At 44.3% G+C, this 25,343-nt stretch overlaps 1 protein-coding gene across 1 annotated transcript in view; it reads right to left on the bottom strand.

Moving 5' to 3' along the window:
- The window catches only part of LOC147103209 (chloride intracellular channel protein 4), a 163,572-nt gene that overhangs the window by 70,347 nt on the left and 67,882 nt on the right, over positions 1 to 25,343 (bottom strand). The window contains exon 3 of the mRNA XM_085962635.1: positions 2,131 to 2,256. Coding sequence (XP_085818761.1) covers positions 2,131 to 2,256 — 126 coding nt within the window. The remainder of the gene's footprint in view (positions 1 to 2,130; positions 2,257 to 25,343) is intronic.

Here is a 25,343-nt window from a genome sequence, read left to right as displayed (position 1 = left end):
ATGTAGGTGAGGTAGCAAAGACATTAAATTGCATTTCTATAGTGCTCCTTCTGTGCGAGAAGTCATCTCAAAATACTTTAGATTAAAGAGGATAAAAAGAGTGGACACGAAACTGGAGGGGAATGGGGAAAAGTGGAGAGGATTAGGGTGGGTGAGATGACCAAAGACATGGTCAGAAAGAAGAGTTTTAAAGAGATTTTTGGAATCAGGCAGTAAGCTGACAAGGACCAGGAAACTGTAATAAGAGAAATTTCCTCACTCAAAGGGTTGTGAATCTTTGAAAGTATATTCAAGACAGAGATTGATAGATTTTTGGATATTAAGGGAATCAAGGGATATGGGGATAGGGCGGGAAAGTGAAGTTGAGGTAGAAGATCAGCCATGATCTCATTGAATGGCGGAGCAGGCTCAAAGGGCCGAATGGCCGACTCCTGCTCCTATCTCTTATGTTCTTATGTTCTTTCATAGAGGGCAGGAGCGTTGTGACTGAACAAGCAGCCACTAATGGTGGAGCAGAGAGAGCAGAGGACAAGGAGTGATGGGTGCATACATGGTGTTAGGCAGTAGGATATTAAGATAGGGTAGTATGAAGGGTTTTGAAAGTGAGAATGTTGAAGCCAATTTGTTGAAGTATGGGAAGCCAGTGGAGCTTAGGAATGGCGGTGGGAACAGGAGTGTGGGACGTTACCTGGGTGAGGGAGCTTGTTAAGAATTGAAGGAAGGAGGTCCGGTAGGAGCGCATTGGAGAAGTTGACTCTTGAGATGATGAAAGCATGGACCAGGGTTTTGGTGATGGAGGAGGACACATAAGTGCAGAGGCGGGCAATGCTGCAGAGGTAAAAGAAAGCAGTCTTAGCAACAGAGCAGATGTACGGGAGGAAGCTGAGTTTAGGGTTGAGCAGTATGCCAAAGCTCCCCATCTGCTGATTCAACCTGAGGTGGCAGATGAGAAGGCTGATGGAGTCAAGGCTAGGGGCAGCATGTAGATGATGAATAGCCGGGGTCCAGGGAAGGACCCCTAGGGTACACTAGAGGAGATTGTGTGGGCAGAGAAGGAGAAGTCACTGAAGGCATCAGAAGGGGTGAGAAATTTGAGAGAGAATTTTTTGAATATAAGTTTTCATTTAAAAGAAAATAAGAACTTGCATTTAAATTGCATCTCATCACATCTCTCAGAAACATCTCAAAGCATTTCAAATCCAATGAATTACTTCTGAAGTGCAGTGACTGTTGTTAAATAAGCAAAAAAGAAAGTCACTTTGCACGTGCTACCACCTCCAAGTTCCCCTCCAAGTCACACACCATCCTGACTTAGAAGTATATCGCCGATCCTTCATCGTCGCAGGGTCAAAATCATGGAACTCCCTCCCTAACAGCACTGTGGGAGTACCTTCACCACACGGACTGCAGCGGTTCTAGAAGGCGGCTCACCACCACCTTCTCAAGGGCAATTAGGGATGGGCAATAAATGCTGGCCTTGCCAGCGATGCTCACATCCCATAAACGAATAAAAAATTGTTTTAAAAAATGTTACTTTGCATGTAGCAAGATCCCACAGACAGCAATGTGATAAATGGCCAGTTAATCAATGATGGTGGTGTCGTCTGAGCGACAAATATTAAGCAGAACACCAGGAGAGCTCCCTGCTTAATATCCACCCGAACTAACAGAACAGACAGCTTACCATCTCATCTGAAGGACGGCACCTTTAACAGAGCAGTACCAACTCAGTAATGTACTGGAGTGTCAGCCTAGATTATGCATTGAAGTGCTGGTGTGGGGCTTGAATCTTGTAGTTGCATCTAGCGGTGTCAATATCAACATACCGGTAACAGATCCAATTGCGCTTCAGGTCAATTTTGTTGAAAGTGATTGAGGCTGCAGTGCAAAAGCCTGTACTGTTGGTGTTTATAAAATGGTTTGGTTGAATTAAGGATGTTTTAAACCCATTTCAATGCTTTTTGATTGTTTGTAGTGGAATTGGTGGTCATTTCTATTTGGCTCCAGCTAGAAGGACCACTTTAAATTCTCAGCACGATTCTGTGCTGTCCAGTAATCTGGTTTGATGTTGTAGCTGTCCTCTGCATATCTGGGAAACAGCAACTTGTGTTCCTACACGGAGACACTTACCTGGGTGGAGCCAGGATATCCTCAAGGAATTCTTCGATCTTATTGACATCAGTTTTCACCTCTCCGTTGAAGGTTATGAATGGCGGGTGCGTTCCCGGAGCCAGATTTTGCAGGTCAGCAGGTTTCCTATTGAGTTAGAAAGTAAGAGAACGTCATCAGTTATCATCAGCACAATAATTGGGCAGCCACAATCCAACATGGAATTCGTAGAGAGGGCACAGAGTGCTCACACTGTGGGCATTGTGGAAACCTGTTTTAGTGCTTCACAAATAGACTTTGCACAAGGCTCCAGCCCCTTCATGTTGCTTTTCACTGATGCCCTGAGCCCTGGCTGGATCCCTCTCTTGACCCAGCACTTGAAACCTGCCTGCAACCCTGGCCAGATCCCTCCGCTGGTCACCACCTGTTCTTCCCACTTGACCAGCACCCGACAAAAGAAAAGAGGGAAGCCAATCAACAGGAGAGAGAGAGAGAGAGAAGAAAGAAAAGAGGAAAAGACAGGGAGAAAAGATCATGACAGAGAATTAACCAGAAAAGAAGAGATACAGAAGCAAACAAGCGCAAAAAGATAACCTGAAACTTAAAGAGACGGAGAGAAATAGATGAGACACAGTCAACCAGCAGCACGTCACAGACAGGCAAGACAGATAGCACATCCTGCGACTTACTGTGAGCAATGCCATGGGAGATCCACTAGTGAGACAGAATGAGTTATTCGGGGACAGTGCAGAGAATCTTTTAGAGAGCTCAGCAGCACAATCAATCTACAGTGACAGCCCTGTCATAGTATATTATCCGGGTATGGCGAGAGAATTTTAAACCTGGCATTCCATTAATGGAGTACTGTTGCCTGCAGGCGCAACTTCACTCTCATAAATTATCCAACCTCCTGAGACCCAATTGTATTGGAGACTCACATTCTTATTGCGCTCGTACGCTGTCATTGGTTCACCAGTTAAAACTAAAAGTACAAAATCAGATTACTGGCCTTTTAGCCATGAGAATCACAGATCTCTGGGTTTACATGGGCGCAGAGCTGGATGAAAGGTAATTAGCAAAGAGAGCCGCAAGGGGAGGTTGCAGGTCTCTGTCTGCGGTTTCCTCAGGACTATTTTACATAATGTAAAAGGGGTATTAAAGAGGGCTGTGCACATCCTATCCATCGTGGGGCCATATTTTATGCATTCCTCACGTTGCAAAATGAAAATGTAGGAACTTGTAATTTGGGAGTTATCAGTGCTGTCAGAATATTCACACAGAAACTAAAACTGCATATTTGTTTAAAAGAATGTGATTAGTGTAATGAGCTGATAAAAGGAACGCACAAAAGAAAAATCAACTGTATAATTGTAATTAACAAATTTTACTGACTTCACATTACAGAAGAACTATTGAGGTAATAATTATTTTTTTAAGGATAGAAATTGCAATACGTTCCTGTTGGATGAATTAGTTCCCTGTTAATTTTTAATTCACATTGTTAAGTGGGTTCACCTGTGTCCTGGCATAATACAACTATATTAAGGACAGACTACACACAGTGAATGGCATTGAGGCACCCCACTTTTCAAAAGAGGAAGTCATTCATTTTTTTAAAGAAAGTATTTTAATAGTTAGCTTGAAGTCATCAATCAGGACTTACAGCTATGTAAACAGATTTTATGGATGGTCCCAGCAGGCCCAATATTTAAAAGAACCCAGTGATTGATGAAAGGAAGTCAAATCAGAATTTTGGTAACATAGAAACATAGAAGATAGGAGCAGGAGTAGGCCATTCGGCCCCTCGAGCCTGCTCCGCCATTTAATGAGATCATGGCTGATCATCCAAATTCAGTACCCTGTCCCTGCCTTCTCCCCATATCCCTTGATCCCTTTAGCCTCAAGAAATATATCCAACTCCTTCTTGAATATATTTAATGAATTGGCCTCAACTGCCCTGTGTGGTAGAGTATTCCACAGGTTCACCACTCTCTGGGTGAAGAAATTCCTCCTCATCTCTGTCCTAAATGGCTTACCCCTTATCCTTAGACTGTCACACAATAGTGGTGATTTTCCTTTCCAAGGCCCTGTTGGGCACCCAGAATCTGCAGCGTTCTAGGGGTGAACTGCTCCTGTGAGTGGATGAGTCGCTGAATTTTCCTAGCCCAGCCACCATCTCAGCCCAGACCCACCCCCGCCAGAGCTTTCAGCTGGGATCAAGGGTAGAAACAGGAATGTAGCTGCAGGCCTCCCCCTGGATGCCAGCATTGAGGTGTTCTGACTGCTATGATCAAACATATTGAAATTGCCTCTTCTGATCTCCCAATATCTTAATGAGTAGAAGCATCAACGATAAAAGGTGTAGTACTAACTTCAATGCCCAGTGCTAAGGAGGAGAAATCAGCAAAATCACCGCTTCCGATCAATCAATGACCCTGCCAGAAAGTGCGTACGTATGGAGATCGGGTAAGGACAGGATTGGGCTCAATTGTGATGGCCTACCTTGTTCAATAGCCTGTCAACACTCACCGTCTAGACTTACACTTGAGCTCTGATGGTGTCCATGTAAGCGGACACCAGCAAGAGACAATACCTTCAGTATAACTGAGGGGATGAATTATTGGAAAGAGGGATGTTCTTGAACACATTTATAGTTGGGCAAATAATAGCTTATCAGAAGGAGCAGTGGGATTAAGCAAACTAAGGGATCAGTCCTAATTGGCAATTGAAAGTGAAAATGAAATGCATTGATTTGGAACTCTGACAAGTTAAAGGGGGAAAATTAGGTGCCTTTGCGCCTCCCGTTAGTGCCCCCAGGGGAGGTTAACGGGTTGCAAATGGCTTTGCGACCGGGCACGGCGCTGACATCGACTCACGCCATACTCGGCGGGAGTTTTGCGGCGGCGCTATGGCACTACGCCCCGATCTCCTTCACCCGGAGATAGTGATGTCATTGCCATGCGCATCGCCCCGGACCTGAAATTGAATTCTGCTCCCTGCAGGAGCGCCAGTCGAAAACACCGACAGCGACAGGAGGCGTGCATCAAGTGGCCGGCCACTTTGGGGACGATGATTAAAGGCAAGGTGGCCGAGATAAGTGGAAAAAAAAACTTACCTTTCCTGTTCTAGTTTTTTCGCGGGTTCCTGCCCACGATCGATCAGCCTGGCACTCTGCTGGAGTGCCGGGCTGATCGCGTGGGATCGCGGCTGCCTTGGTGGTCCAGGTAGGTAGGTACTTTTTCTATTGCAGAGTCTGCAACGATGGCCCTTCCCTTTTAAGGGAGGGAAGGAGCCTTTGAACGTGATAACGCTGCACGGCCCAGTGAGCAACGCTGCTGAAGTCTCCGCCCCACTCTCCGATGTTAGCGCCCTAAAACAGAAGTGGGGCGCTAAAACGCAATTTCACTGTTGCTAGCGCTAATGTTAGCGCCCCAAAATGGTCAATACCGAATTTTCCCCCCCCCAAGACTTCAATCAGTGCCCCCAGTTCTCCAAATCTAGTTGGCATGTCTGCATGGGATTTGAAAATTGGTATTCTATATGTGCATGTGAATTTAAAATCTGACAATGAATCTTTTGTTGTTTAGTACCAGGCTCAGACTGTGGCATTTTAATGACCCATGGTTTGTTGTTAACTCTGTATAAGAGGAAATGAGTATGTATAGCATGTAATGTGTACTGCAATGTCCGTTAGTAATTAATCCTTAATGGCATTCATTAGGAAACCCCTACTCTGTTCAAAGTGGCCTCCTAGAATTTTTGACATGCAAATCACCAAATGATTAAATAAAGAAAACCAATTTATTAACAACCAGATCTCAAGATGGTTTACTATCAAAATATAAAAATAGCAAAAGAACCTACTGTAACATCAGCAAAAGTAATTCAAGAGCAGCAACAGGAGATCACAGAGAAAAAGGCCAGGGAAATTAGAGAAGGAGCGTGCAGACCAGTTGGAAAAACTTAAAGACTGAGCAAAGACAAAGGAACAAGTGACATCATGGTCAGTTGAAAGTTATGGTCTAACATTTATTTTAAATAAATTTTAAAAAACAAAGAATTACAGGAAACTTTTTTTTATCCGGCACGGACGGGACCGACGTGGTGCCGGTTCATCAAAACTTCTGGATAACCGAACGCTATAGTAAAAGATACGGCGCTGAGAGCTCCGTATAAAGCAACAAACCCTGTTGCTTAACAGGTTCAGAACAATGGCCACAAGTTGCAAGCATCTCTGTAGCTTAGCAACAGCCGCAGCCACACCCTTGCACAGCAACAAATGGAGGAAGGCAAGTAATAAAAGTTACCTGAACCTACTCCTGAATTTTGCCGGTTAACCGAGATTTCCGGTTATTTAGGTGCCGGTAAATCGAAAGTTTCCTGTATATAAACATAGCAGCAAGTTCTTTGCCGTTTTTGAGGAACAATAAAGGGAATACTCACTATAGGGTGGAAGCTATGGTCAGTGCTCTTCTCATAAATACTAAGGTGCTGGTACCGAATTCTTCTCTGCACTATTTTAATGGCGATATTAACACCTCTGGGGAATTTGGTACAAGTGTGTTAGGCCTTCATATGAGAACAGTGCAGACCATAATTTCCAGGCATACATTTCTTACCCTGATAAACTATTGGCTTAGCTTAATCCTGTTCACACAGTAAGACAAATCAGTACAGAGGATGACTTAACAGCAAACTAAAATGCCTTTTTTGCATTAAATATAAAAGAGTAATAAAGTATCCTGGACGATTAAGAGAGCACGTCCCGTTCAGCAACTTGCATTTCTGCAGTTGTCCTTGTTATGTATTGTGTGTTCTCCTCCCACCTGTGGTGGCGCTGTCACAGGAGATAAATGATTGGGTATTCTGTCGGTTAAGTTTAGCTCTCTTTGTTCGGAACTTGCCAGAACTTCCTTTCCTTCCAATAAAGCACTTCATGTTTGAATCTCTGAGTTCTGAGTCCTAAATTGTGTCTAGGTAGAAAGGTACCGACACAACAGTCCTCATATATAGAGCAACATCTCAGGGCACTTTTTCGTGACAAAGGAAAACTTTACTTCTTGAACACAATCTACTTAATTCATTCAGTAATGCTTTATTTTTTGTTTTTTATGCTGTAATTCCTGTTTCTCAAGCAGTCCTTCCTTCAGTTTACTTCTAACATTTGCTTCTTTGAGCTTTCAGTTTTCAAAGCCCAAACGTGCAATCTTTAGATCTGCACAAATATTGGCCTAGAAATTCGGTTTTGGCGCAGCGAGGGCTTTAGCGCCGGAAGTTAGTGCCGGCGCTAAGTCCCCCTGCGCGCGCCAAAAATTCAGTAGCGCCGCGCCCAAACGGCTGCCGGCGCTACTGAGGGGTCTCAGCGCCTCAAAACTGGCGCCACGCGCCGCATTGCGGCGCCCGCTGCGGTGCGGCAGGCTCGGGAAGTGCAGGCCTCCTCCTTCCGTTAAGGAGGAGCTGCCTGCACCCGGCCGCGGCCCGCGATAATCTTTTAAAAAATGAGCCCGGCACCTCGGACAAGTGCCGGGCTTGCTTCTGTTCCGGGGGGGGGGGGAAGTCCGGGGGGGGGGGGGGAAGTCCGGGGAGGGAGCTGCGGCCAGGCGGCCGGCGGGAAAGCGGCCGGCCGCCACGGGGCCTTTAATGCGCCGGCGCAAAGTTCTGTAAGGCACCTCTGCCAGAACGTTGCTTGCGGCTGCCACGGGCGAGGCGGCCGCAACTCAATTTCCGAGTTCGGGCGGGTTACCATGGCAACCGGGACGCTGCGCGCACCGAGGACGTCATCGGTGCCGGCGCAGCGCTACCGGCCTAACGCCGATTTAGGGCCCCTGTCAATTTCTAAACTGGCCATAACTTCGGCGCTAGGCCCTCTAGCGCCTCAAAAGCGGCGCTAAGGCCAGTGAATTTCTAGGCCATTATCTATGGGAGCATTTATACAATTTGTCAATTTTTTCTAAGCATCTTTTTCTTGTGATTTTTAAGGATTCCTGGTATCTAAGTTTAAATTCTGTTGGAGCGACCTTTCCTTTTTTTTCCCATTGAGCTTTTCAGCCAGCTAACTTGGTGCATCTTTCTTGAGGTAACTCATTAATGGGAACAACGTGATTCTCTCTGCAGTGGACTCCTGAGTTCTGGCCATGCTCACTTCGTCCCATTGACTTTAACCGTGGGACAAGAGTCAGGCTGCTTTCAAATCTCCTTGCACATTTGCACGGAATTTTAAACTGGCAGAGTTCACTTAACAACTCAGAGTCTCCACATCAAAGTTGGAAATTGACATCTCAGCTATTAATTCTTTTCCTCCACTCACTTTTGTTTACTATATCCCGAATCAAGTCTGTACAACTGCCGGAACAATGTCTGTTCATACTTCCTGGGAGTAAATTGGAAATGATCTCACATGGACATGTGCATCATTTCTGTACTGGCAGGAGGCATATTTTTAATCACACCCTTGGTCCAGTTCAGCATTACCTCTTCCTGTGTATTTATATCCATCATGTTTATTCCCTTTACCCAGTTACTTTAAGTTGTTTTTTTCACATGTTTACCAGTGAACAAAACAATTCACTGAGCACTTGTTTAATTCAGAATAACAGATAATTTTTTCCCCCCAATTATCTTGGTGCAGGAGAGCACAAGCCTCCTAACCAGATAGTTTCAAGTTTGAAGACTCATCACTTTCTGCAACATGTTTTGACAGTATAAATACACAGAAATCTGTCCCGCTCGTATCAGAAAACAAGTGTATGGAAATCACTTTGATGCTTATTTCTAGAGGATACCAGATGCAATTTGAAACACTGCAAAAATATTCAACCACTATGTCATGGTTGAACAGTCCTCAGTCTTTACCAGTGGCTTTGGTAAATTTGAAACTCCAGTTGGTTATATTACCAACACGTTGCTATAACATTGACTCTGATATTATCAGTACCAATACATTCCTATTGCATTGGCTTTACATTTATCAGTATATGGCTGATTGCTTAATCCAAATGGAGGAGGTGTACATTTAACATTACAAATCTATCGGTTCTGAAAACAATGCACAGCTTAATGCAGGTGACTATTCTCTGCCCCTCCCCAACCCCTAACCTCTGACCAAGAAGGTGCGGCCTTTAACAAAACTGCTCTGTCGCTGGATGTGAATTTGATTCACCCTCTGAAATTTCCTTTGTAAGGAAGCTCTTTGTTTCACTTAGGCAACCCTCTTCCCCCAGCTGCACCATTGAGCTCAGTGTCGGACATTCAAGAAAGTCATGGCATCAATTTTCATCCCCCCCACCCCTCCCCCTGACCATGGGGAAATGGGAGAATACTACAATTAAAAGAGCAGCGCAGTACATTGCCCCATTCCTGCTGACATAAGAGTCTCTGCCATTTTGGTGGGGTCCTTGAAAGGGACCCACCAGAAACAAGCGGAAGCCTCATTAGTCTATTCAAATTACGGTCCTATGATACCAATAGGATCCTGATGTAATTTCGAGGTACCAATGGGTGGAGTGTGTGTTATGTTATCACGTTAGTCTAATGGCTGATATTCTTCATTTGTCTTTAACAGTTGGAATTATGTCTTCCCATTACTGTATTTGGTGTTATCTGCATTGAATAGGTGACCTAAGCTGAAACTGCAAACCCACTGTGTAGTGATTTATGTGCGTCAGCCTAGATCCTATGACTCTTAATGCTATCTAATCAAGGTGCCAGAAGGAAATCCTTCATAATGTTCTTCACACATCTGGTAATTACTTACCCTCAGCTGTTGTATCACCCTACCACATATGGTCATCCTTCAGGAGAGAGAAATATTCAACTTGCCAAACAATTACAGGAAATTATTTAGTGCCTTGGCACTTTTCCATGCCCTTTGACCAAGTCCCATATCAGCTAACTGCAAACAAGCCGGAAAGCCCCCGTTTTCTAATAGAAGAGTTTTGTATTTTCAGCAGAAACTCAATGCATGCAACTTACTGTAAACTTCATCGGAAGGAAAGGCACTCACACAGAGGAAGTGAGCAGAACACACACACTCTCGGCCATCTGCTTTTTAACCAGGAAAGGACACCAAGTTCAAACAATGCCATGTCTTTAAAGCATACAGCCAGTACTGGTGAAAACACCACAGAATGAATGTTGCTTTTACTGGTTTACAACCCACCAAATTCAAAAATCCTTTTTAATACATGTAAAGCTTCTCTTTGAAATGAAACAGAAAGGTGGTCCATTTAGTTAAGTTAGTGTGACTGTTCATAATGATATATCAATTCATTTAAGTGAATTTTGAGGTCTTACTACAGGAAACTTTGGTTTATCCGGAGGTTGTATGTCCGGAAACCTCGATCTAACGGCAGAAATCAGCAGCCGTTTTGGTTAGGTTTTTTTTCTTCTCCTAGCATTTTTTTAACAGTCAGGCTCTGGAAAGCGTCTCTGTAGCTTAGCAACAGCTTCAGAGACGCTTCCAAGGTACGGGCCGAGTGTTTACAAGCTGTTGCTAAGCAATGGTGTTTGTTGTCAGATACGGAGATGAAAACCTCCGTATCCTTCAACATTAGCGCTGGTCTATCCGGAAGTTTTGATAGATCGGCAGCAGCTCGGTCCCGTCGGTGCCGGATATCGCGAAGTTTCCTGTACCAGTAAATGCTACACCATTGTTGCAATTAACCAAACAATTGGGCCAGTTGGGTCATTGTGTATCCTGGAGTCTGTGGGCTACTGGCTGTAAAATAGTTTTCAATTATAATAAATCTAGCTGTTCTTTTATTATTAAATGTTGGATTGATAAGAACCCTAAAAACAGTGATGTTGGAAATGACCAATGAAGAAAACGCAAAATGAAAGTAAATAATCACCGTAAGTAATTTCTCATGAGTAAAGGAAGATAGATTTTAAAACAGATAAATTGGATCTGATCTTCAGGTGACTGAAAATCTTGCAGGAAACTAGCAAAGGTTTAAAAAGCAGCTGTAAGTGTATTTAGTGACTATTGCAGCCAATCAGAGAGAGGATGAAAGCATCCATTTTCCTGCAATGTTTTTTTTGATCACAAGTTGAGGAGAGCCATTCACTCATTTTAACTCACCAAACCAGAAAGACCCTGCATGTCCCCACCCCCCATTATTGTATCCAACTGTTTTTTTAAAAAACATTTTCAGAATTATCACCTTGATCACTCTACCCAGTAGTTCAATCCATGTGTTGATCACTCTGTGTGAAGGATTTCTTCACATTGGATCTAAATTTGTCTTTTTACTCATCATTGGGGAAGATTGATGTTGTTTTTCAAAAACTACCTTTTCTACAATATTTATGATCTTATATACTTCACTAAAAGCTCCTCTCAATTTCCTGCTTTCAAGGCAAGGCAGCTCAACATTCTCCACACTTTTCTCATACCTCAATCCTCTGAGACCAGGGAGCAGTCTCAGAAAAGGTATAATATACATATGTATTTAGGAATCTGGTATGGGCTATGATATTGCAAGGTCCCACAAATGCAATGAGATGAATGACTGTTTTACTGGGGAGAACGCCCCTGTCCTTCTTCGAATAGTGCCACAGGATCTTTTACATCCACCTGAGAGAGCAAATGGGGCCTCGGTTTAACGTCTCATCCGAAAGATGGAACCTGCAACAGTGCAGCACTCCCTCAGTACTGCACTGAAGTGTCAGCCTAGATTATGTGCTCAAATCCCTGGAGTAGGGCTTAAACACACAACCTTCTGACTCAGAAGCAAGAGTGTTATCACTGAGCCAAGGCTGACACCTTTCATAAATAACATGTGTACATTCTGGCAAAAATAATCACAATGCAAGATGTTGCAGATGACAGAACAGGAAGAATTAAATGCATACTTGGGGAAAACAAAAATATCTTGGGGAATTTTACATGGATATAATAACTATAAAAAAAGACATGCATTTATATAGCACCTTTCACGACCTCAAGACATCTCAAAGCGCTTTACAGCCAATGAAGTACTTTTGAAGTGTGGTTACTGTTGTAATGTAGGAAACGCGGGAGCCAATTGCGCACAGCAAGCTCCCACAAACAGCAATGCGATAACGACCAGATAATCTGGTTTTTTTAATGTTGATTGAGGGATAACTCCCTTGCTTGTCTTCAAAATAGTGCCATAGGATCTTTTACGTCCACCTGAGAGAGCAGACGGGGCCTCGGTTTAACGTCTCATTCCGAAAGACGGCACTTCCGACAGCGCAGCACTCCCTCAGCACTGCACTGGAGTGTCAGCCTAGATTTTTGTGCTCAAGTCCCTGGAGTCAAATAAATGAGAGAGATTGGTAACTACCACTGGTAGTGGATTAACTCATCAGCTGATTTAAATTTGATGCAGGTGGACCAGTGGATGTTCTATCTGATGAAGATTACAGGAGACTGCAGCATTGATCTAAATTGCAGGAGGCTAAAATAAAAGTGAGTGAATATCCAGAAGCAGATATTCAGTGCATTTGGCAAATTTATATACACCACTGATGCACTATCAAGAGTGGGGACCAGGATACAAAAGCTAATGAAGAAAGAGATAAGACCATAGGGATCCTCAAAGAAGCAATAATGGAAGGAGAGCACAAATAAAATAAGATGGTTCTCCAAATTGCTTATCCTGTTTAAAATTACATGGACAAGCAGAACCACTGAAATCTCAGCCAGTATTTGAAAGTTAATACCAATTTGTTCTAGCTAATGTTACCCCACTATTCAAAAAAGGTGGTAGAGAAAAAGCGGGGAATTATAGACTGGTAAGGCTGACATCGGTAGTAGGGAAAATGCTAGAGTCCATTATAAAAGATGTAATAGCAGAGCACTTGGAAAGCAGTGACAGGATCAGACAAAGTCAACATGGATTTACAAAAGGTAAATCGCGCTTGACTAATCTACTGGAATTTTTTGAGGATGTAACTGGTAAAATAGATAAGGGAGAACCAGTGGATGTGGTGTATTTGGACTTTCAGAAGGCTTTCGATAAGGTCCCGCATAAGAGACTAGTGTGCAAAATTAAGGCACATGGGATTGGGGGCAAGGTATTGACTTGGATAGAGAACTGGTTGGCAGATAGAAAGCAAAGAGTTGGAATAAACGGGTCGTTTTCCGAGTGGCAGGCAGTGACTAGTGGGGTACCGCAAGGATCGGTCCTAGGACCCCAGCTGTTCACAATATATATTAATGATCCGGACGAGGGAATTGGATGTAATATCTCCAAATTTGCAGACAACACAAAGCTGGGTGGGAGGGTATGCTGTGAGGAGGATGTCGTGAAACTCCAGTACGATTTGGACAGGTTGGGTGATTGGGCAGAAACATGGCAAATGCACTATAATGTGGATAAATGTGAGGTTATCCACTTTGGTGGCAAAAACAGGAAGGCAGATTATTATTTGAATGGCAATAGATTGGGAGAAGGGGAAGTGCAAAGAGACCTGGGTGTTCTTGTGCACCAGTCACTGAAGGTAAGCATGCAGGTGCAGCAGGCGGTTAAGAAGGCAAATGGTATGTTGGCCTTCATAGCAAGAGGGATCGAGTACAGGGACAAGGATGTCTTGCTGCAGTTGTACAGGGCCTTGGTGAGACCGCACCTTGAGTATTGTGTGCAGTTTTGGTCGCCTTATCTGAGGAAGGACGTTCTTGCCATGGAAGGAGTGCAGCGAAGATTCACCAGGCTGATACCTGGGATGGCAGGAATGACGTATGAGGAGAGATTGTGTCGATTGGGCTTATACTCACTGGAGTTTAGAAGATTGAGAGGGGATCTCATCGAAACCTATAAAATTCTGTCAGGCCTGGACAGACTAGATGCAGGAAGGATGTTTCCGATGGCTGGGGAGTCCAGAACCAGGGGTCATAGTCTAAGGATAAGGGGTAAGCCATTTAGGACTGAGATGAGGAGGAATTTCTTCACCCAGAGAGTGGTGAACCTGTGGAATTCTCTGCCACAGAGGGCGGTGGAGGCCAGTTCATTAAATATATTCAAGAAGGAGTTGGATATATTTCTTAAGGCTAAAGGGATCAAGGGATATGGGGAGAAGGCAGGGACAGGGTACTGAATTTGGATGATCAGCCATGATCGCATTGAATGGCGGAGCAGGCTCGAGGGGCCAAATGACCTACTCCTGCTCCTACATCTTATGTTCTTATGTTCTTATGAACCTTTAAAGAAACCGTGGGATAATGGAAACAATTTGTGCAAGAGTCTGTTAGCTTACCATATTACCCTAGTAGCCTTTTAGGGCAGACTATCATCAATGAAAAGAAGGAGAATAAAAGCCAATCTACAATCAAGAAAGATTGACTGAACTAGCATTTGAGAGATGCTGGTCTAGATTTTCAGTGTACCGTGAGGCGGGCTTTTAGGCGTGCGGGGGGCTAATATCCCGAATTCGGGGTCCCGACACCATCCCGCCCAAAACCCACCTCCACATAAGTTTCAAAGGAGGCGGGTACCCGCCCCGCACTGGGACCCGCCGACCCGAGGCGGGAAGGGATTAGTGCCAATTAACTGCCTGTTAACAGGTAGTTAACAGGCAGTTTTTAGCCTAATCCCTATTTTGAAGGTTGTCGTGTGGGATTCCTGACGGCTCCAAACCACGCCAGGTTAGAGCAGGCGGGCCGTCGGGTTGAAGGACTTGGAGGGGTCGCGATGTCAGTGTTCAGGTGAGTGATGGGTGCATGAGTGCAAAGGTAAGTGTGTTTGGTGTGTCTAAAGTGTGTAAAGAAGTTTAAATTACCTGTACTTACCTTAACAGCCTTTCTTCCTCTAGGCGTCGGGAGTCCATCACTCAGTCGGCACAGAAAGCAGAAAGACCGCGAGCTGTCAAAAGTGACAGCCTTCAGCTTTCAGTGCCAGTGAGAGTTCTAACTGAGTCTGCGTAGAAGGACTCAGGTTAGAAGTCAGACTGTCAGTGTTTGACAGCTTCAAACAGCTGTGAAACACTGATACAGGAAACTTTGTGATATCCGGCACCGACGGGACCGAGCTGTTGCCGTCCCATCAAAACTGCCGGACAAACCAGCGCTAATGTTAAAACATACGGAAGCTTTTGAGCTCCGTATCTAGCAACAAACCCACAGCTTCTAAACAGTCGGCCTTAGCTTGCAAGCGTCTCTGTAGCTAAGCAACAGCTTTAGCTAGACCTTGCAGAGCCTGACTAGTGAAAAAAAAACAACGAAAAGAAAAAAAACTTACTGAACAGACACCTGACTTTTGCCGGTGGCTCGAGCATTCTGGACAGTTAACCTCCGGATAAACCAAAGTTTCCTGTATTTCATCTGCCAACACCTCTTGACAGATGAAATTTCAGTCTGTGACATCACCTGTTGCCGGGTGGCCCTTAATTGGCCTGCTGAGCCCGCTGGGCGGGCTCAACAAGGTCAATCAAGTTAAAATCGCGTGGATTGGCCGGACGTCGATGGAGGCGGGACTAAAACCCGAAAGTTGTAATCCCGCCTCCTTCCCGACTGCTGAATGAAAATCCAGCCCACTAAGATGTAGAAAAGAACAAAATATTCACAGATAAAAGTTTTATTTTAATAAGGGAACACCAAGTTTCCCAGCACTGAAATCTGATAATAGCTTAAGATTACACCACAAATACATGAACAAGGGACACAGAAAGGCACCATCAAGGAGCAAGAACATCCAAGGTTTGTGATTGCTACAAACTGGACAGTTGCTTAATTTAGATATTGCCAGGACATCTGAGAAGCCAATGAAATCACCTATTGGGGATGCAACAGCCAGATATTCTCTCCCAATCGTATTAGCTTTATCACGTGACAGATCAGTGACCAATAGAGATGGGGATTTAAGACCATATCCATTGGCAAGTATCAATGCTGGAATTAAGCAATGCGTTCGATCCAGACTGGACAAATAGGTTCGTCTGCAAGATAGACTTTGTAAGCTTGCAATGAGTTGCTGAATGTGAAGTTGTTTTAAACTGGAATAAATCTAGTGGTTATTTCTTTATCATTTAATACTGAATTATTAGAAACCCTAAAAACAAGATGAACGTGCCAAGGATTATGGATGAATACAGACAGCATTAAATGAAATTAGAATGTTAGCAACCCAGTCCAGCTTAGCCAACTAATATCATTGCTCAGTCCATGGTCCAGAAAGAATTTACATTCTTGGCTAGCCTGCAGCTCCCCTGGGCCACACAGCCTTCACTGCAAACACTCGATAATACAGGAATTTGTCTGTGAATTTGCCCTTGTTTGTATATATAAAAAGCCTTTCTTTTGTTCCTCCTAATTAAAGGCATTAAGTAACTAATTGTTAGTTTATCGCAATAGAATCATAGAATCTCACAGCAGAGAAGGAAAACAATCGAAGCAGCCCCATTATTGTTTTCCTTACGTATTATTAATATATACAATACATGTAGCTGCCATACAGTGTGCTACAGGCTATGGCCCAAGGTCATGTAAAGTCCAAGAGCAATTTATAAGATTGCTGGGACTCTGAGGTTGTGTTTCAGCCTCATATCACACTATCCATGGCAGCTGTTATTTTTACCAAAGTGTATGTAGTCTTCTCTCTTCTGCTGCTGTGCTGCTTTATCATTTGAGTTTGGATTTTATGCTACAGTTGGTGAGGCAGCTGCACAAGCATTGGCAACGGGACAAGGCCACATAACAAGAGGAAAGACAAACAAACTCATCTCCGAAACCAAATCTGACTTTCAAATATTCTATGCCGAAGAAAAAGAAACAAGTTATGATGTTGTCCAACTTATTCTCTTGCTTCCGATTTAAGTCCCTAATTCTTTTAATAGAGCAGCCTTCAACTGCCCTCATCTCAAAGGCCAAAACAAATGCTAAAATCATGTACAGTACTGCTTAAAAATGCTTTGAGATGATTGGCACACTGAATATTTTTGACAGATTAAGCATTTATGTTCCTACTTCTTAACATCAAAGTTCATCATGCAAAAGTGCACCTTTGTTGAAATTCTAATCTTAAACTTGTTCATGTGCTGTGCACATCTGTGCTATGCTCTGAAATGTAATACTGTACTAAATAAGTAAAGAGGAATTATAAGGTGGGCAGTTGACTCCGCATAAAAAAATCCTGATAAGTAAATAATTCTGTTGAAAATCTCAAATGTGTTTGCAACTGTACCCCTATTGGTTACTCCTGCCTAGATTTCATAATTAATCACAGAATTCACACCATAATCTCAATAACCTACATTAATATAACCAGTTAAATGTAATCCCTCTGCCAACTGTAAAATGAATTTGGTTAGTCTCATTCCTATTGCTATTGGACCACAGGCACAAAATTGACCACAATTCGACACAGATTGGTAATCTCATCTAGAGCGATTGGGATAAGGCACATTTTGAAGCTTTGTACAGGAAGCTTTGTTGTGCTTTTTCCGACTAAGTGATTTAGGATTACTCAATGCTGGCACTGTGGCTGGAATTTTGCCGACCTCGGCGGGTCCAGTGCGGGCGGTGGCCATGGCGGGTCGCGACCCCGTTGCTGGCTCCATCCCGCTGCTGAAAAGAACTTCCGTTAATAGGGCTTATTAAGCCTGCCCAGCGCGTTACCCGGCCCAATTAAATGTAGCGGGTCTGGTGACATTATTCATGACGGGTTTTCAGCCAGGGTCTTTAAAGGGATCATGGCCACATTAGATTTGGCATTTAATCTAACATAGAGCTGTTAGTGTACTACAGCATTGGCGTGCTGCAAACACTGACAATGACTGCACAGAGGCAGAGGGCTGCACCCAGGCACTCCGATGACATCAGTTAGAGCACACAGGGAGGTCTTCTTCCCTTCCGATGGGCAGAAGAGACCTCCCCAGGACATCAAAACCACCTGGTTGCAGATTGCAGAGAAGGTCAGGGATGTGTTCAGGAGGACCTGGGTGCAGTGCTGCAAACTTTTCAACGATCTCATTAGATCAGGAAACATTAGTACAAAGCCACACTCAACTCATCCTGCTGTGCCTCTCAACACATCCCCATCACTCTGCCTTCCCTACCCTATTCCTGCACATCCTTGCTCACACCAACTTACCTTGCACCTCCACCCATCCCTCTCTCTCTATCTACATTATTACATCCCCATCTCACTAGCCACCCCTCACACTCACCCTCATCCTAGTGCAATCATAACAACTAACACACAAGGGTAGGCACTTGGATGTTTTATCCAATCTTTATGTAAAGTTTCTGTTAATGTGGTGTCAAGCATAAAAATCTTTATTTTCAACACTTTGCGTTCTTGGACAGATTTGTGTGCACCTTTGGAAGTGGCTTAGTGAGTTGCAGTGAATGGTGAGACATAATGGTACCCCCCCGCAATGGCAATGAGTGTGAAAGGAATGGCTTGGTCATTGTGGGGATGCTTTATGGTGTTGGTGTAGGGTGGTGCCAACCTGGCACATCATGTGGCAGTGGCAGCCATATGGGTGTACAGCGTAAAGTTAACTAAATCTGGCCATGATGAGGCCATCCCTGGCAGCAATGTGCTTGGGTGCTGATGCCCTGTGCAACATTAGGTGATTGCGGAGAAGGTTGGTGTTGTTGTTGGTGCTGCTGGTGTGCCTGGTGCTGCTGGTGTTGGGGCTCATCGTGCTCCGATGCTGAGGACCAAGGTGAGACAGTATAAACGGCACCATGTTGATGGAATAGATGGCAGGTGAAGTAGAGATGACAGAAGCATTCTGTCAATGGTGAGAGAGTTCCTCCAATGAGATGACACTGGATGGGGACTTTGCTGAAAAGATTTGCAGCCTGCAGAATCTGTGCTGGAAATGGACTGAGCAACAGCTTCTGCCTGAGGAAAGTGATGTCAGATCGGAGCTTTTACTGTACGTTTGATGTCAATAATCAGCTGGAGCAATGGCCACAGAACTTCTGCCTCAGGTTGACAGACATGGTTCCCTAGCAGCATGGTTGCCGTGGCCATGCAGTTAAATTTTAAAAGTAAGTTAAAAGGCCTTTTAAGGGTCTGACAACTAGCTGTTAATCATTTCAATTGGGTCGCCCACCGCTGCTAGTTGGGTCGGCTCCGTGATGATAGACACACCGGGGGGAAAGGCACGTGGGGGTGGGATGATGGCGGGTTCCCGACCCGCTGTCACAAATAACAACTTTCCCACCCGACCCGACCCCTATCGCGCCCACTACCACCCCGTAAAGTTCCGGCCTGTGTGTCATAAATGGAAACATATCTATTCCACAGCAATGACACCTACATCATGATAAACGCAAAAGATTACTAAAAAGATACATTTTTGAAAACGTTAACAGTATAAAGTTGCCATTATGCTACGGTCTCAAGTTGGTGCCTGTGGAGGGTGATACACAGGTGACAGCTCTGATGACAGACTCTGGCTCATCTCACCAATTAGTTACATTTTAATGTAAGGAGAGAAAGGGTGAGAACATGGGTTCTCTTCTAATATTAAAAACTCTGACCGGACTGTTGGAGTTGCTAGTGAATTTTTCAGCTGTACTACCACCAATTAATGTATTTTTTAAGTTTGTGTGATGGAAACGTAATTATCGTGGCACTAGAAAACTAGCAATGTCTGGAGGGCAGGGGAGGTATGCAGACAGAATTTGAAGTAGTTGAATGCTATTTAGCTCCGAATTCCACCAGTATGAAAGGCGTGGATGCCAACTTATTTAATGGGGCCAACTCATGAAGGCAAAGAATGCCGTGAGACTTTGTAAGAACAAGGAGCTGCAGAATGATGCAATTGGTGCAAAACACAGAGCTATCATGCTGCTGCGGATAGATTGGAGGCTGCGGCTCAGTGGGCAGCACTCTCGCCTCGGAGTCAGAAGGTTGTGGGTTCAAGTCCCACTCCAGAGACTTGAAGACAAAATCTAGGCTGACACTCCAGTGCAGTGCAGGACTGCTGCACTGTAGGAGCTGCCCTCTTTCAGATGAGATGTTAATCTGAGGCCCCGTCTGCCCGCTCAGGTGGATGGCACTCTTCGAAGAAGAGTAGAGGAATTCTCCCCGGTGTCCTGGCCAACAGTGAGAACTGGGTTGTTTCGATTGGGCTGGGCAGTTGGAGCAAGGTCGTCATGTGATTAAACTTCTAGCTATACGTCCAACTAGAGTTGGCAACCCTAGTCGTGCGAGGATAGAGTCAGACCAGCTCTGATGCCCCCCCAGGATGAAATAGCCTGCCAGCACTCGCTGCCTAGGCTCACACATGAAGAACAGCAACTTGGGTGAGATTCTGGATGAAACTGTACCCCAACAACAGTCGGCAATTCAGAAGATAATGGGAGAAACCTGAACAGATTGGGTAAAAAAAAGTCATTGTATGGCCTACCTGGGGAACTGGGCCACATTTTATTCAGTTAATGTAATTTTTTGTATTGAAGAGCTATGTCTCTCAAGCAAGAATCTGTCCATTCGGCTCAACATCCTTCTTAACAACAACTTGCATTTATATAGCGCCTTTAACATAGTAAAACGTCCCAACGCGCTTTACAGAAATGTTATAAAACAAAATTCGACACCGAGCCACATAAGAAGAAGTTAGGGCAGATGACCAAAAGCTTGGTCAAAGAGGTAGATTTTTAAGGAGTATCTTAAAGGAGGAAAGAGAGGTAGCGAGGCAGAGAGGTTTAGGGAAGGAATTGCAGAGCTTAGGACCTTGGCAGCTGAAGGCACAGCCACCAATGGTTGAGCGATTATAATCAGGGATGCTCAAGAGGTCAGAATTAGAGCAGCGCAGATATTTCGGTGAGTTGTGGGGTTGGAGGAGATTACAGAGATAGGGAGGGGCGAGGCCATGGAGGGATTAGAAAACAAGGATGAGAATTTTAAAATCGAAGTGTTGCTTAACCGGGTGCCAATGTAGGTCAGCGAGCACAGGAGTGATGGATGAACGGGATTTGGTGCGAGTTAGGACACGGGCAGCTGAGTTTTGGATGACCTCATTACGTAGGGTAGAATGTGGGAGGCCAGCCAGGAGTGCATTGGAATAATCAAGTCTAGAGGTAACAAAGGCATGGATGAGGGTTTCAGCAGTGGATGAGCTGAGGCAAGGGCGGAGACGGGCGATGTTACGGAGGTGGAAGTAGGCGGTCTTAGTTATGCAGCAGTTATGTGGTCGGAAGCTCATTTCAGGGTCAAATATGACACCAAGGTTGTGAACAGTGTGGTTCAGCCTCAGACAGACGTTAGGGAGGGGGATGGAGTCGATAGCTAGGGAACAGAGTTTGTGGCGGGGACTGAAGACAATGGCTTCGGTCTTCCCAAAATATAATTGGAGAAAATTTCTGCTCATCCAGTACTGGATGTGGGAGAAGCAGTCTGACAATTTAGAGACAGTGGAGGGGTTGAGAGACGTGGCGGTGAGGTAGAGCTGGGTGTTGTAAGCATACGTGTGGAAACTGACGTTGTGTTTTCGGATGATGTCGCCAAGGGGCAGCATGTAGATGAGAAATAGGAGGGGGGGGGCCAAGGATAGATCCTTGGGGGACACCAGAGATTAACGTTGTGGGAGCGGGAAGAGAAGCTATTGCAGGTGATTCTCTGGCTACGATTAGAGAGATAAGAATGGAACCAGGCGAGTGCAGTCCCACCCAGCTGGACGACGGTGAAGAGGCATTGGAGGAGGCAGCAGACAGGTCGCGAAGGACGAGGGGGGATAGTTTATCTTTGTCACAGTCACAAAGGATGTCAAGGATATAGAAACATAATAATAGGGATGGGCAATAAATGCTGGCCTTGCCAGTGACGCCCACATCCCAGGAACGAATAATAAAAAAAACGACAAGACAACCAGAAAGCAGCCACCGACGCTCAGAGGAAAGTGAGGATTTGAAGATTTGTCCCAACTTTTACTGAACAGGTCACAGCCATTGGGGGAAAATATGATGTATTTATCACATGAAGGAATTTGAGGCAACAGATGAACTCAGTGCTCACACAAAGCCCTACACTGCGGAGCTGTGAGACGGTGATGAATGGGCTCTCTGTCTTGCCTGTGCAGAGACCAAAAAGTGGAATCTGTAATCTACTTTTGTGCCTGCTGCATCCCGTATGATTTCCACTGCTTGTTAACACAGCCATAGTTCACTAAGGGGTAACATTCAAAATGAGGACAGGACTTTGCTTCACCCATTGCACATTACAGCATCAGAGTAGGATTTACTCCTTAGAAACACCCGTAAGTGCTGTTCCTGTAGCCTTTTGTGGCATTTTATTTAAATCCAAATCTAATACCGTCAATGCTACTCTAACTCTTACACAGCACTTTCCGCAGATTTGTTCTTTCTTGTCAACGAAGGGCATGATTCATGATGCTTAAAAGCTTTTGCTGGTATGTATATATCCTGCATGTAAATTTCAAATAAGACAGCATAATAAGACCAGAGGCCATAACTATAAACTAGTGAAATTAAATCTAGATCAGACAGGAGAAGGAACCTCTTTATGCAAATGGTGTAATAATCTGCTAGGCAGGGTGGGAGAGATGCAGGTCCCAAAACTGCGGGTTCTCGGAAGGGTGGTTAAGCAGCACAATGTCTGCAGTGGGAGAGGTCAGAATTTGTAATGGTGGAACCCGGATCTGGCAGGGTTTCCCCGCTTTCCACCCCGATTTGAAATCCCAGCACTTTCAAAAGTGGGCTCAGAATAATCCTACCCATGACAACCAAAAGTTTCTGTCAAGAATATGTAAAAACCATGTATCACCCCTCATTTCCATCGTTAACAGTGCTGATAGTAGGGGTGTTGAAAGCACAGTTAGATGTTAGACTGGGAGAGTTAGAATACTGGACGGATGAGCTTCAGTCGGCTGAATTCCTTTTCCATCCTTGACTTTCTTTGTTTCACAGAAATCACAGAAACCCCACAGTGCAGATAGAGGCCATTTCGGCCCATCGAGCCTGCACCGACACATATCCCACCCGATCCCCGTAACCCCTACACCAACACATATCCCACCCTATCCCCGTAAATAATCCCCCTAACACTAAAGGTCAATTTATCATAGCCAATCAACCTAACCCGCACATCTTTGGACTGTGGGAGGAAACCGGAGCACCCGGAGGAAACCCACGCAAACACAGGGAGAATGTGCAAACTCCACACAGTCACCCGAGGCCGGATTCGAACCCGGGTCCCTGGTGCTGTGAGGCAACAGTGCTAACCACTATGCCACTCCTATGAATGTGTTTAATTCAGCATACAAAATGAATGTCCATAGCACAGGATAGCATCAAGGTTGAAAAGTGTAAAAGAGGTGACATAAATCAAAAAGTAATAATTAGTTGATACAAGCTTAGATTTTGAAGGCTGTGGTGATGGTGGTGGGGGTGCGGGGTGGGGGAAATGACTGCAAGGCAAAGTATTCTACAGTTTTGAGGTCCTGGGACAAAAATATGTTAGAATAGGCAATTGTGCCTTGACTTCCACACAGTGACGATGCAGGGAGGAGGAAACGTGTGTGGGACTCCATATTTGCAGTTTAGGAGCAATGAGAGAAAAGTCGAGAGCATCGCTGACCACGGTAGCATTGATAAAATAGAGTGATGTCGCACTGGAATTGCACACCATTTCCAGAGGAGATGGATACCATTTACAGGGTGATTGTACCTACCCCCAAATGTTAAACCAATGAATGCTCCATCACCAACAAAACTTCTCATTCTCTGAAATATTGCTTCCACCGTTAAGATGACCTATTCAGATAAATATGACAGCTAACACGGAGACAAAAAACTTATATGAGTCACACGACCAGAGGCTAGATATTACTGTCGAGGATATTGGCTGATATTCTTTTGTCTATTGTTTAAATGCAGGTGGTAACCTGTTTATTTGAAGTGAGTTAACACCTCTGCTAAAATAGCAGACCGAGGAATGTCATATGAATGCACTGAATGCTCAATTGTAGTCAACTTCTGGGCTTAGTCGTGAACAGAAAGTTACTTTTTGGATGGTGTTTACTATAACTCACTCTAAAGTGACAGAAGGGCAATTAGATCATGTTGTAGCTTTATGTTATTGAAGTCCATTTACTGCTTCCTTTGTATTATACCCTCCCCAGCTGTAGAGATTTTCTTCTGCCATCAGCAGATTTATTTAGCATTCAAGGCCATGCTAATGCTAACAGAATGTAATGCAAGCATAAAACATCAGATGTGCTGCCAGGTTAATCTGCTTCAGGATATTGTGAAAACAAACCTGTGTCCTTGTTTTGAAATATGAAAAGATTAAAAGGATGCAACTCTTAAAAGGGACATATTTAAACTATTTGATCATTGTAAATTCCAGCTTTCAAATACTGCAGTATGCCCAGTTTCCAAAATAAAATTAGGCATTTACCAGCTTACTGGATGTCCCAAAGCCCTTTACTGCCAATATCCTGACACCAGTTGAACAAATGCAGTATATAAAATAAAAACAGAAAATGCTGGAAATACACAGCAGGTCAGGCAGCATCTGTGAAGAGAGAAACAGAGTTAACGTTTCAGGTCGATGACCCTCCGTCAGAACTGGAGAAAGCTGGAGATGGAACAGGTTTTTAAGCAAATGCAGGAGCGGGGAAAGGGGGGAGGGGAGGAAAGAACAAAAGGGAAGGTCTGTGATAGGATGGAAGGCAGGAGAGAATAAGAGACATTAAGAGAGATTAAGAGATGGTGCGAGGCAATAAGGAGATGGTAATGGGACAAGTTAAGAAACAAAAGATGGCTCTAGATGAAGTGTAAATGGCAATGACAGAGTGAAAGACAGCTGCCATGTGGGAGAGATAAAAAAATTGAAATAAATGGGGAGAAAAAGGATAGGGGTCGAGGTTATGATCTGAAATTGTTGAATTCTATGTTGAGTCCAGAAGGCTGTAAAGTGCCTAATCGAAAGATGAGGTGCTGTTCCTCGAGCTTACGTTGTTGAGCAATTGCAGTATATATACTGGTCAACTGACTTTTACAGTTAATGCTCCATCCTATCTGGAATTTTTTCTGTGCAGGTTGGAGATTCCCGTTTACAGAGCAGCCAGTTCAAGTCTCAAAGACGCTTGCCAATGTCTGATGTGGTAATGTCGATATTTCGGATGTGGTGATTTGATATAAGTGGTTTTGCATGGAGATCATGCTTTTGATACGTCATAAAACACAATGTTGGGTGTGAGGATCTCTCACAATCTTCAATGTTACGGAGCTGCAGCACTCTGACAGAATCTACTGCTGAATTCATTTGGGAATCATTTCATCCATATGGGAA

This window comes from Somniosus microcephalus, chromosome 20 (genome assembly GCF_052327205.1).
Source record: "Somniosus microcephalus isolate GS21.2 chromosome 20, FLI_Smic_1.0, whole genome shotgun sequence".
NCBI lineage: Eukaryota > Metazoa > Chordata > Chondrichthyes > Squaliformes > Somniosidae > Somniosus > Somniosus microcephalus.
The sequence above is the reverse complement of the archived record's forward strand: the minus strand, read 5'-3'. Positions and strand labels throughout refer to the sequence as shown.